We start from the raw sequence: 14425 nt of genomic DNA on the forward strand, positions 1-14425 counted from the left end.
AAATTGTCCACTGAGCACTGCTGTGCATTTCAAATGATCTGATTAGGTCTCTGTGGTGAGTGTGGGGGAATTTTTATATAAAAACCATGAGTGAAAGCTGCTGTTTAGCTAAGGGAAAGCGGATACAATGACAAAATGTACCTCTGAGGAGTCTGAGGCTGTAATGAAACTCATGAAGCAAAAAATCTACAGTATGTGTGTAGCGATGCGTCGTTTCCAAAGAATGTTTAACTCAACACCAATGACTGCCGTCAAGACTAGTACATACATCTTGATTGGTCATGTCCCAGTACGGCCTCTCTCCATAGGACATGACTTCCCACATGACGATCCCGTAGCTCCACACATCACTAGCAGAGGTGAACTTCCTGTACTGGATAGCTTCTGGTGCAGTCCATCGGATAGGAATCTTCCCTCCCTGCGAACACAAAGGGCAACAACCTCAGTGAAGGAAACGAGACCGAAACCCGACCGTCACAGTGTCCTGACTCAGGAGAGAGACACTGTTCACGGCAACAATGCTGGCGGTAATACAAACTGGGAGGTGGATATAACAAAACCCCTGGGAGTGAAGTGTGGTACATGAAATACTGGATGAGGAGGAAGGGAAGAACAGGTGAAGGGGTGATGTTTGTCTTGATAGGGAGAGCAGTGTGGGAGTGCACTGTGGAGTACGTCAGACCTGGGTCAAATAAAACCAACTGGCAGGGCCGGATGAATGGGTCTATCAATCAGGGAAGTTCAGATAGTGTCAGACAAGTTAAAAAAAATACTCTATATTGCACTTGTTTGAACCGGCTTTAGTCCTGAGGGAAATCTAAGACCTGAGTGTTTCTTACCAGAGCGCTTGTGTAGGTAGGGTCTGACGTATCGTCCTCCAGGAAGCGCGAGAGGCCAAAGTCCGACACCTTGCACACGAGGTTGCTGTTGACCAGGATGTTACGGGCAGCGAGGTCGCGGTGCACGTAGTTCATGTCAGCAAGGTATTTCATGCCTGAGGCGATGCCGCGTAGCATACCAACGAGCTGGATGACAGTGAACTGCCCGTCGTTTTGCTGTAAAACACAGAGACTGTGTTATGATACCTTCTCGCAAGGAACGCTTCATAAAGAGGAGGCACTACAAGAAATTCAGGGTTGCCTGACAGTAACTGTATATACAGCACTGCAATGACTAATCAAGTAGCAGTCATCAACTACTTTAATAATCGATTATCATTTTATTCTCTATTAACCTTTATTTTACCAGGAAAAATCCTATTCAAGACTGCAGCAGCAAAAAGTTTCAAAACAAACAACAAAAACAGTTTTTAAAAAAAAATTCACCTAAAAGAAAGAAATAAGCAACAGACTTAAAGATAGCAGCAAATTAAGTCTAGACAGATAATTTATACGTGTCAGGCTGAGCAATTCTTTGTGAAAGAAAAGTCAAAATTCTCTGATTGCAGCTTCTTAAATGTGAATATCTTCTGGTTTCTTCATTCCTCTATGACAGTAAACTAAAAACAGAATATCTTTAAGTTGTGGACATTTGAGGACAGGGCTGTAAGTAACTATTAGTTCTGATTATTGATCAATCTGATGATTTTCACAATTGATCACTTAATTGTTTGAATGTGTAAAACGTAGGAAAACGGTGTATCTTATTGTATTAAATGACAACAAAGAACAGCAAATTCTTTCAGGAGGTCAGACAAAAATGGACTTGAATGATTGGACTAATAGACTAATCAATTCAACAACTAATATGCGTCTATTAATTCTGCTAATTCAGCTCTATTTGAGGACATCATCTAGGGCTTTTCGAAACACTGATTGAGAAATTCCACCTTTTTAACAACTAACTGATTAATCAAGAAAATAAACAGACTAATTAACAATAAGTGAGCTGTAGGCTTATATATCTCAATATTGTATCGTCAGTACAGAAAGAAACTTGTTATTGTGCTTCATTAGTGTTGGAACTGAAGGGTTGAAAGCAGGATTGTCTCATTCTAGTACAAACAAAAAAGAAATATGCCACTAGAATATTAAAGTCTCCACCTGGGGAGAGTCATTCTCTTAGAACTCCTCATCCATGCAGCCCATTTTAACAAAATACACCATAAATAATACAAACGGACTCCCACTTAACTCCTTTTAGTCAAATTATAAATCATTTAATTTTGACATGTCTGCTTGTAACCCAACCCATATGTGCTTAATGGTGAAAAGTTACTTTGTCGTATTAGTTTCCCGGATGAGGCCCTGAAGGACAGTAACAGGGAGGTTCGGCTTGGTCTCAGGGCTAGGCAGGGCTAAGCTGGGTCTGGCTGGCTGTCTACAGCTGTTCCCCTCCACGGTTTGGTGAGGGCTTTACCCCATGCATGGGGAGCGTCTGGAGCAGTGGTGCAGCTGTGCCTCCAACTGCGCACACCTGCACTCTCCCCACCACCCACCACGACGTCCGGAGAACAGAAGATTCCAGAGAGCGAGGCATGGGAGCTCGGGGAGGGGTGTGGACAGACGGAAAGGCCAAGAGAGGGAATTGGAAGGGCAGGCGAGCAGAAAACCCCGAGCAGAGCTATATTAACAGTCTGCATGACCGCTTTACTAGCCTCGTTCTCTTTCAAATACTTGGCTGCTCATTAGCCGAGCGGGTGCCTCTCCTCATGTCAAGCTGCTCTTCCTCGTGTACCACCGCAATTAAGCAGAATGCATTATTCATGAAACCTTTCTCACAAATACACATTGCCACCTAATCTGAGTGCTGTGTTTGCATATACTTTAATTGGAAAGATTCCTCCAAAGTCTTTGGGGTCAGGTTAGAGAGGAGACATAACCGGGAATTAATCTTACTGTGTGAATAAATAATGTTTTATACTGCACATTTTATCTCAAAGGTGAACTTTTCAGATCGATCTATTCGCCCAATTCCTCTTCTCTCTCCATGCTGCACCTTTCTGCAGGGGAGACGGTGCAGACTGCAGTGACCACTGTAAACAACCACCAACCAATCACCTCAGAGAAGACACAGGCCTTGTTCACACACTCTGACACTGTCAGCAATTGCTGTCATAAACTGTCACCGTGAGGTGCCGCAGAGTTTCGCTGTTGTTTTGAATACAATGCGCTGTCAAATATGTTTAGCAAACATCTACATATACACAAACACCCTTCACCGCGAGATCAAATTCCAAAAAAAAGAGCTGATGCTTTGTGTCTCAGAGGTCGGAGGCAGAATGCAAATAAAGACTCAGTCTGAACAGTGTGCTGACAGGAGCTTGCATGTCGTCTTCTTGAGGAAGGTTTTGATGTAGGCTTGCAGCAGAGGGCTTAAACTGACTGTCAGGGCGGGTATTAAGCTGGTGGGAATCATTTAAAGTGGCACACACTGTATTCAGTCGTCATCATTTCCATGAAACTAAAAGGTGGCTTAAAGGGTGACTATCAGCTTTACACGTTAAAGTGTGTTTACAGGTCTTGGGGAGTACTACTGCATATGTGGAAAAAGAGTATGAAGCCTTTCGTGGCGCTTAATCTGATAAATATCCTCCAGTGACGTTACTCAGTGGCAGTTGCATTGTGGGTAACGTGGGCTCTAGTTTTTGTAAAAAGCAGTCTGCTGGTCTAGTATTGCAGTCCGATCCAATCGATACAGCAGAAACAGAGACATCACCTTTTTTATTCCATGCTTTCATCTTTCTTTTCAAAGTGTGTTACCTACGTTACCCACAATGCAACTTAGCCACTGAGTGACAATACTGGTGGCATTTGTATCTGAATACATGCAGCTCCCTCTGGAGCCACGAAAGGCTTGGTATCATTTTTTTTTCACATATGTGGTCGCACTCTCACCTGCAAACACATTTCAATGTAAGAAAAGTTCATCTATAATGTGACATCCTCACAGTACTTAAACTGCCAATGTGTCACATTCAATAGAGTTCCCATTACATCATTTCCACTAAAAATAAACCCTTTTTTGGCAAGGATCATACATCTCACATATCCCTAACTTAGATCTTGTTTGCTAATTTCAAAAATGCAAAAAGAGCAATAGGGTGGATGAAAGCATCCAAAAAAAATCACATTAGCCAAAAAATGTGCTTTCATTTCACTAACATCCCAAGACAGATGGGAAAGGGCTGTGTGACTTCTCATAGCCAGCTTCATTCTGATATCTGACATCTCATTTCAAGTCTTGCAAAGTGTGTGAATTATTTATGCGGGTTGTAAATGGGAGAACACAGTAGGTTCTCTGTAATATCGTCCTCTGGTTAGATTACAAAATTAAAAATACCATAAACTTATGAGAGCTGAATATTTCTTGTCTGGGAGACTGAGAAGAAAAAAAAATGCAGTGTGTGGTGAATGCAGAGCAAAACCAAGTGAAACATCAAAGAGGAGCATAAGTCCTGGAGTCTAACTAGAAAAACCCTGCTGTTTTGGGGGATTATTGAAAAATAAAATATAGAGAGAAGAACGTTTAATAAATAAACACTGGAGGAAAACAGACTGAAGCTTGATAGCATAGCTGAGAACAGCTCTGCTTGGCCGACAATATTTTTACTACACAGGAGAGAAAAATAATTTGCTTGAAGTGGGATTACTGTGCATGAGTGTATAAACATGTCACATTGTAAGATAAATAAGTGTGCAAGAGTGTGTGTGTGAGTCCTTGTTTGTCAGATGTCTGAATAACTAAAGTTAAGTACCTCTGGGAAGTATGATTAATCTTCTTTATACAAAAATTACAAGTGTGCCGTCTACAGAATAGCAAGAGCAGCATCTGCAAGTCTAACTTCACAAAATACACTGTTGTCATTTTTTACCAGCTGAAAATCTAAACTGACCGCTGTTGATTTTACTGACTATAATACGTAACTGCTAACTGTCAGTGATACTTTTACCCAGTTGCAGTTGGTTAACGGTAAGTCAGCGTGCTGCAGAGAAAACAAAAAACACATCCTGTCTTTTATCTGGTTAATAATTTAATGTTTGGCTGACCGGGTGATTGCCTCGCCTCAATTTCTGACAGGCAGCTAGCAGGTAGCGCTGCAGTTGCCGGGCATAACTGACACTGATGGATGGAGTTGTCAGAAACTTCCATTAAACTTTTAAAATCATCACATATCTTTTTTTAAAGCTTACCACAATAAAAGACCTGAAGGTTTCAAAGCAGCGAAGCAGCTCGACCTGTCAGTCTGTGAAGCTAACATTAACGTTAGCTCAAACTGTTACAGTGCAGAGCTGTCAACAGTAGCAGTAGGTTATTGTCAGCCTAGTATCAAAACATTGTCAGGTGTGATTAATCAGTTTGTCATTATTACCATACAGCCATACAACTAACTAGTTTTACCAGTAAATACAATGCTAATTTAAAATATTATGATGTGCAGTCTTACGCATTGATCAATAATAGCTATTCAGTCATTTTTATATTAAATCAGCTGCAGTTGTCAGGATGCCATGTTTGCATGCTGTCATGAGACTGCTGATCTAATCTAATCTAAGCTAATCTGATCTTGAATTTCCTCAGGGATCAATAAAGTATCTATCTATCTATCTATCTATCTATCTATCTATCTATCTATCTATCTATCTATCTATCTATCTATCTATCTATCTATCTAATAAACATAAAGTTACAAGTGATAAAATGGGAGGACCTTTCGCTTTCTCATGATAACAGATAATTACAAGCTCGTTATCTTGAGATATTGGGTTAATTTAGAGTGACATGGAGTAATATGTTATCATCTGAAAACGATCTTTGCTTCCTTGAGATAATGTAATAATTAACTCCTGATCTCAGGATAATGGCATTTAAAATATAATTGCAGATTTTTTGCCATTTAGGGCCTCTGTAACAATGTACCATGAATGTATTATTTTCATGAATGTGAGTTAAGCTGATCAGTTTTCCAAAAGAACTCAGAAAGAGAGAACATTCACCTAAATAAAACAAAATGTACCGTCAAAATGATTTTGAAGCTGTTATTTTAACCCTATTAAAGTTACATAATGTTGCTTTTAACGCTGATGTTTCCCCGTTTAACTGGTTTAACATTAAGAGCCACTGGAGGGCAAGCTGATTAATTAATTTATATGATCAGATTGAAGAAACCAATTAGGTGTGTGATTCTACCTGGCATTTCTTGTTTGATTATATGCAGAGCACAAATTACAGGCCTGTAATTCAATTGGTTTTATATCTAATCTGTACAAAATAATCACAAATTTAATCTCAACTGCGCTATAAAAACAAGCAATATCATGTTTTGACAGAAAACCCCTAAAAAATAATAAAAGATATAAAAGATTGCTTACTCTGAGGAAGGAGTCCAGAGATCCGTTCTCCATGAACTCGGTGATGATCATAACAGGACTGCTCTTGGTGACCACGCCCTCCAGGTGAATGACATTAGGGTGGTCGAACTGCCCCATGATACTGGCCTCGCTGAGGAAGTCCCGCCTTTGCTTCTCAGTGTAGCCAGACTTCAGAGTCTTTATGGCCACAAACATCTCCCTTTTGCCAGGGAGCTTTAGGTTGCCGCTGCACACCTCGCCAAACTCTCCTGTGGAAAAAAAAAAGGCAGTGGTTCAATTACGCTGGCAGTGTTACGGGCAAGTAAAAATAAGCAGCTTTTGTGCATCCACTTGTACTTAGAAATCACTTAAAACCAGCCTATTTTACAGTGCTGTATTCCATGCACGTTTCAGTCAGATTTTTCCATTACCTGCACCAATGACCTGTTCAATCTTCACACAGGATATATCAATCTCCTTGGCAAACTCCCTCACAGCCTCGTTGGGGTCCTCATATGTGAACGGATCAATATAAATCTTCATTCCTGGAGTCACTTGGAAAAAGGAAAGAGCCACTATAATATTTGATTCTGCTGGTCATGCTTACACTCCTGCAGGCTTGACAGCCAAATTCATTCAAGCACATTCACAATCAATTCACTTTGCATTCACGCTCACATTCCCGTGCAAGTGAGTGATTTCTTGCATGACATTCAGCCGGTGAAGGTTAAAAGATGGAGGTGGCAGTGGAGGAAGAAATGGTGGTTATGACTGCAGCTTCATGGTTATTGTGTGCAGCTTTTCAGCCAGCAAGGACATGGTACCTCCAGTCTTTTTAGGTGTGATAAGGCACGTTAATATATATATGTATCATCTTCGGTGAGTCATAGTGCCATTAACACTCAGGAGAGAAACCGGCACCCTATATCAGGATCGCTCAGCTCCACTCCAAGAAATAAATTGGCTCTCCTAAGCCCTGATGCCAGGTAAATTGGCTTAAGGTGGCCTTTAAGTGTTCAGGGACTTAAGTGTCCCGAGTTTTAAATCCGATTATTCGGCTCTCACCTCCACATCAGGCCTGAGGCTATTTGAATGGATACTGAACTCATGTCTAGGCTGCTGCTGCTGCAGAGCAAGAAACCTGGCACACTACGCTGAGGAAACGTGCTGCAGAGATGAACAGATGGAGAGGATCTGACCAGGCAAAACCCCCCATTACTAAAACCTTACAATCTCCTCCTAAGCTGTAGCACTGTTTGACAGACCACCCTCATATATGATGGCACAGACCACCAATAACAGGGGCAGAAGTCTGAACTGTAACTGGCGTGAGAGGACACGATGCACCCAGGGAACACGTGGCTTCTGCTGTTAACTGCTGTGGAATACCTGAATCACAACCTGGACTTCTTAACACAGCATGATCGGATTATTTCAAGAAAGCTATTACCTTTGGAGAGGAATTAACATAAAAAGGATGAAGCCGGGGTGGTAATTACGCAATCAAATAAACAAATTAAGACGGGGTCATACACTTAAGAAGGAAAAAGATCAGCTTTCTTTCCAATCATGCAGCAGGAAGATGGATTAACTTTAATATCTAAGACGGCGCCATGGTGAAATTACTTCTCTGCTTTCTCTCTCCCAGATTTATTTCTGAATTACTGCCATTTAAGGTCTGTGCTTCTGCACTGTACGCAGGGAGAAAGTCATTGAGAAATTCTAATCATTCACCACGTCCTTAGAAATTTTTAACAATGGCAAATGACTCATGTGGCATTAGCATGCTAATAGCTTTAAACGCTGAGTGAAGACTGACCCATTTCCCCCACAATGGATTTAGTTCATGATGAAATGTGATGATAAACAGAACACAAACTTCAACAGTGGTTCTGACGTGTTTAAATCCAGAGTCAAACAACAGGCAGGATTACTCGCAAGTGGGGGTACGGGCGGATGGAGCGGCGGTGCGCTGGGCCGTAGCCAAGGACACCAGCATGCAAGGTGGTAGCCATGGAGACAGGTGTGTGATGATAGCCATGGAGATGTCTGTGTGAGATGGTAGTCATGGAGACAGGTGTGCGTGGTGCTGGAGGAGGCAGAATGAGGTGGTGGTTTACTCACTGTGGCCGCTGGTGTAGTGCTGCAGTTTGTCTGTGTATTCTGAATCGGCCCTGTCAAAGCCACGCCTCCTGGGGAAAAGACAAAGAACTCTAGCTCTGGTTCAAAGAGAGGAAGCAGGGAGGGGCAGAAACACAGATCAAACACCCCCAGGTGTACCTACACTAAAGATACAGCAGCTAAGATCACATGCAGAGCCAGGCCTTTGTAGACCGAGGAGCTGGCAGTTGGGTTTTTGTTGCTGCAGTGGAAAAAGCAGCCCAACATTCAGTCATACTACACACCTATCTTCAGTTTGCTTTCTAGTACAGTACAGCTAAATCCCTGTTAGGTAAACATGGTGAGCATGTAAACATAACCAGTCTTCAAGGGGCAAATGACATGGGTTGTGTGATGCATTGTGGGACAGTTAAGCACCACAACAGAGAACGGCCAAAAAAAGGCAACATAAGAGATCTGAACTGGACAGCAGAGTAAATAAAACAATGATCTATTATACAAATGACTTCATCATAGCCAGGAAAGAAAAAATGCTTAAATATCCAGTATAAAGTAGTGATGCACTGATCCAATCTGCATAATGAGTATCAGGGTTGTTATTGACTTTATTAAACAGACCTGGCATCGACCAGGTGTGACTGATCCACATTAAATACGACGTCTTTGTCAATGTCATTATAAAACTCAGCGTTTTTCGTGCTGACTCAGTACTTAGTTCTGCTACAGTCCTTAGCCTCAAGTTAATTTACATTAAAATAAACAAAAAACGGTTCAAAACAGGGACTTTTACAGATGTTATCTTTAAGAAAAAGAGCATTGTTATTGTATCAGGAATCCACATCGGCAGATATCCACAGTGAAGGCATATGAATCTTTATTGGGAACATACACTTTTGCCAAATTATCATTTTGAATCTAATAAAAATCATGCTTTTAAATCAGAGTCATTATAAACAAGTGACGTTTATTCATCAACTTGGAAATTATACAAATAATAGAGCTTGACCATTACACTGCTTGTCATCTTTTTTTTTTTGATTCACATTAACTTTAAACTGCTTTTCATGATGGGAACAGTTTTTATTCAACACCACCTTCACCACCACGTTTTAAGAGTACATCATTTGTCTGCTGGAGCTGCTGGCAGAAGTTTTAACAGGCCAACAACTTGACAAAGACGTTTAAAATATCTTTTAACGTTCTGTTATCAGGCCATCACAGTGCATTAGAGCCTTTTTATCTCTCTGACTGACTTTGCCTCTCAGTCATACACTCTTTCATTTTCCTCTGGCAGTGTTCACAAACTATCCCACAATCCAGTGCTCAACCTGTGTCATTAAGCAGTCATAATCCAAGAAGTTGATATACTACTATATGTAAAATAGTCCAACTCCCATCCAAGAAATGGAATACTAGGCGATATCTACTAGCAGAATCTTCTTGTACATTCTTCTGTGAATCAAAACACTTTGGAGGATCTAAGCTACAGTTTTAATGTGAGTGGGCCCAGTGGGAACTGAAATTCTAACCTTGGCAGAGTTACAAACATCTGATACACACTGAGCAGGATCACCTACAGAGCTTTAATGTTAGCAGTGTTGACTTTTATATAGTATTTCTGCTGCTGAAAGACTGGAATGTATTAAGAATTAATATATTTGAACCCAGCTGGTTTCATATCTAGAGCTCACATCTTGAGTATTAATCAGAATCAGAATCATTGGCAAAGTATGTGTGTACATTCACGAAAGCTAATTCTGTTTTTTCTGTTTCTCTTAGTGAACTTACATAGTTCAGGAACAATTTTCAGACTTCAGGTACATAAACAGCAAGAACACTTGTTTATGTGAATACAAAAGTCAAAGGGTCTCAGTTACGATTATGAAAGCAAACAGATTTCATGCTGCCTCACTGAACAAAAGCACAACTTATAAGGAGAAGTCCACTTTGCCAGCTAGTGCAGATGATCCATTTTAAAAGAACTGGGACAAGACTGACTCACCGGTTACACACGATGATGATGACGACCACAGCGATGAGAAAGACCAAGCCTGCGGCTGCCGAGCCAATGATGAGTGGTAGCTTTTCCTGAATACTGGTGTTGTATTCCTCTATAAAAAAGAAGAAACACATACATAAACAGAAGGCCATGTGCACACACACACAGAGTCACAAGCTGAAACATATGGACGAGCATCTGAGCCACTGCATATGGAGGGAGCAATGGGTGACAGACAGACATACGGCTGGATGAACCAATGAGCATCTTGGCATCTTGACTGGCTGCAATGGACCATTTTCCAAAGCACACTGAATGTGCTCAGATGCCGTGGATACGGACAAATCATCTGGCAGAAAGCGTGTGAAGTGAGCAGAGAGAGCATGTTTGGGTGAGACCCAGACTGATCAGGCAGCCAAGAGCAGGAATCCAGCTACTGAATGGGCACACAGAGGCAGAGCCAGACACTTCTCTTGAGCACTGCGAATGACACAATTTAAGCCAGACGCACGAGTTGGTGGGTTCCCCTCGATGTCCCACACTTCCAGATAATATAACAATTTGCTGGATCCTGTGTCGGTAACAGATTATGAGCACCATATCAGTTTTTATCAAACGGTTACTAAAACACTATAATATAGTTGTAAGCAGATAAAAGGACAGTTTATATTAATGTATAATATATTCTTATATGATTACAACTATGTTTTTGCTTTATTATAATGTATCATTTGTTTCACAATGGCCTCCACTAATACATTAATGGACACTTCTGTTTATAACACTGATGTCAGATCAGGTAATCCATATTTGCAGATACCCAGAATTAAGGGATCAGACCTTTTATCAGCAAAAAGATTATTCCATCTACATGCAGAATTAATTTTAAACAAAAGTAATTAAAATCACACTATTGGATCATAAACAAACATGTCAGATGTATTGCAATAAACAGAATCAAACAGGAAATTATAGTATATTACTCACCATTTATGTTTTTATAATGCTTTGAAATGCTAAATAAGGGGATTAAAATGTGTTGTTCACAGAGAGGATCTGTTGGATTTTTGAGGTAGCATTCTGAAGCAGAAAGCGACTTTTTAGTTGCATGGGGACATAGAAGTCCAGGTGAAAATAATTTCTGACTGAAAATGTTTTTTTCTGTAAAAAAAAAAAAACAACAAAAAAACAGAAAACAAAGAGCCTAGTGTATCCTCTGTTTGTTCAATATTTACAGTTATGAGTCAGTTTTGAAATATTTTTAGTGCTGGGATCTGAGCATGTGGCAGCATCAGGGATGTCTATGAGAGTTCAAGCTAATGTTGTTTCCCTACAGTCATGCAAAACATCTGTAACAAGCTGAAAAATCACACTTCTGAATTTGTTAGAGTTCGCTTTAAATAATGATTCAGATTTATAAATATTACATAATCATGCAAACATAGGAGTTTTTATGAAACTCATTTTCACTTTCTGCCCATCTTAATTCACTTTTTGTAGCATTTTCAGAGCTTTATTCAAACTTAAGTACAGTGTTTACTTTAAATACACCACTTTAATCAGTGTCTTTCTGAAGCAGGAAACTTTTAGGACATACAATCCAGATGAATATCACTGGGAACTAAAAACTAAAAACTGAAAACAAAGAGCCTTGTATACCCTCAGTTTGCTCAATATTTAGAGTTGTGAGTCAGTTTTGATATATCTTTAGTGCTGGGATCTGTGCGTGTGGCAGCATCAAGGATGTTTGTATGAGAGTTCAAGCTAATGATGGCCCTGGGCACTGCAGGCTGAAGGAAATGAGATGTTCAGCGGGGAAAACCCAGGCCTTGGCTCTAACATTAACCTACATGACTGATGTTTACTGAATGTTCCTTCTTCTCCCAGTCGTGTCACAGTACAACGATAAGACGACTGCGACCTCATCTTTGACTTCAAGGCTTATGATGGCAAATGGCAAAAAGACATCGTTCTTTTTAATGGAAAGCAGTTGTATACCACATAAAGGAAAAAAACTCTTGAATGCAGAAACATAAATAATGAAATAATTATATGAATTTAATGTGTGGGATGCTTCCTATTACTCAAAAAGACATGATGAGCATAAGAATATAATTTGGAGCCACACTAATCTGTTTTTCGGAGAAGTTGAAATGTTTACTTCACAGCATGATTCCCTTTCATTCCCGCAGCTGTCTGTATCCATATTATACTACATGGTGTGTGTGTCGATGGGCCACGCATGAGAGGTGATAACAGCCCTGCGTGCTTTGGTGAACGTTGGCTGAATTCTCACCCTCAGTCATGGTCTGGAAGTACAGTTTGCCACTGTAGCGTCCAAACCCAGCCACGGTGCGGGCCCGGACCTGGAACACGTAGATGCTTCCTGGCTTGAGTCCACGGATGACCACTGTGTTGGTCTGGCTCCTGACGGTGCTGGAGTTATATTCTGATTGGTCCTAGCATGGAAAAAAACAAGATGTTAAACTTAGTTAGATGAGTAATTATAGTGCAACTGAAAAGGCTGACGATTATAAAATTCAATAGATTACATATTAGGTTAAGATCGAGGACTCAGGAGCGAATGAGTTCACCCAAAATCAAAAATTCATAATTTTCTTCTTACCTTTAGTGCTGTCTAGATAGTTTTGGTTTGTGTTACAGCGTTTTGGAGATGTCAATCTCAGTGATGTCTTTCTTTTCTTGAATATAGTGGAACTAGATGGCTGGCACCAAGAAAACACATATAAAAAAACTCAACAGTCATGTCTCTTTTCGGAAATCATGACAGGATTAGTCAAGTTAATCCTTAGACCTCGTTCTGAAAAGTTTCATGTGTGCTAACTGCTGAACTACATCAGCCAACTGTATTACTGGCACGGTGAAGCATGCATCTACTCATGTTAACCAGCTTGGTTAGCTTAGATAACCAGCTTTAAATCCACTAGTAGATGCATGTTTCCTTCTATGTTCCGATATTTGTGGCCGGTCTGGGAAGAAAATAGTTTTTACATTAAACTCATCTCAAGTAAGTTCATGATTTCTGTTAAACACATTCCTGTTGAGTTTTATTTCTTATTTTTTTCTATTTGCAAGTGCCATCTTAATTGACTGCAGGCAGACACATATATGGCTGATATCTCCAAAACTCATTAACATACACCAAAACAATCTGGATGGATAAATTGCACTATAGGTAACATGAAAAAATATGTATCTTTGATTTTGGGATGAACTGTCACCTTAAGGGCTCCAAAAACATCAAAATGATCTCAACAAAAGCTCAGAATTTTGTCCTTTAACACTGGGATGTGTTTTTTTTCTTCCATTTTAATGTGAGTATTAATGATGGAATACATGAAGACTAACCAAAATCTAAGGTGAATAATACTGCAAACGCCCTGTACTGAGCACAAATACACCTAACATCACACACAGATTAAGTTTTTAAGTAGCTGTAAAATCTTTAAAGCACTGTAACTGAAACATTGAGAGCTGGAACAGTACAGAATATTTAATACTGAACTCTGCATTTATTTAACAAACATCGAAGGTTAACCACCACTGAACTGAATTATCTGCTACCACAAAAATCTTAATGTTTGATAAAGCAGCAAGGTTGAAAGAGTCGCTGCTGTTAAGAAGGTATATTTGGTGGCAGTTTCAGGTCAGGCGGCTTTTCTGAGTCGTGCCGTCTGATCATCAGAGCTGTGTTTCGCTGCCATACTCCTTCTCTCCAGAATGCTGACAGGTCTGGGAGTGCAGACTGAGACTCTTTTAGCTGCTCCCTTCAACCCACCGCTCAGCGCGCACTTCTGAGCCGCAGCAGGGGCCGGGACAATTGTTTTGACAGCTCTCTCCAGCAGTGTCAGAGACGGAGAATTATACTCAAAAGTGGAACGGCTCAGCATGTAGACAAAAGCTCGACAAATGCTGTGTATATGTGCGCGTGCACACGTGTGCGATTGTATGCATTATAGTGAACATCACGCCTGAATCAATGCACAAATGCGAC

General features: G+C 40.4%; 1 protein-coding gene across 7 annotated transcripts in view; it reads right to left on the reverse strand.

Annotated features, from left to right (window-relative positions):
• Positions 1-14425, reverse strand: part of ephb2b (eph receptor B2b) — a 129744-nt gene that overhangs the window by 7301 nt on the left and 108018 nt on the right. For 4 of the 7 annotated variants that reach the window (XM_037101254.1, XM_037101260.1, XM_037101259.1 and 1 more), the window contains 7 exons: positions 12707-12869; positions 10414-10522; positions 8415-8482; positions 6722-6844; positions 6312-6559; positions 840-1055; positions 269-418 (listed from right to left, as the gene is read on the reverse strand). In XM_037101254.1, the coding sequence (XP_036957149.1) occupies positions 269-418; positions 840-1055; positions 6312-6559; positions 6722-6844; positions 8415-8482; positions 10414-10522; positions 12707-12869 (1077 nt within the window). The remainder of the gene's footprint in view (positions 1-268; positions 419-839; positions 1056-6311; positions 6560-6721; positions 6845-8414; positions 8483-10413; positions 10523-12706; positions 12870-14425) is intronic. The other 3 variants (XM_037101258.1, XM_037101256.1, XM_037101257.1) reach the window with 3 other exon arrangements.

This window comes from Acanthopagrus latus, chromosome 6 (genome assembly GCF_904848185.1).
Source record: "Acanthopagrus latus isolate v.2019 chromosome 6, fAcaLat1.1, whole genome shotgun sequence".
NCBI lineage: Eukaryota > Metazoa > Chordata > Actinopteri > Spariformes > Sparidae > Acanthopagrus > Acanthopagrus latus.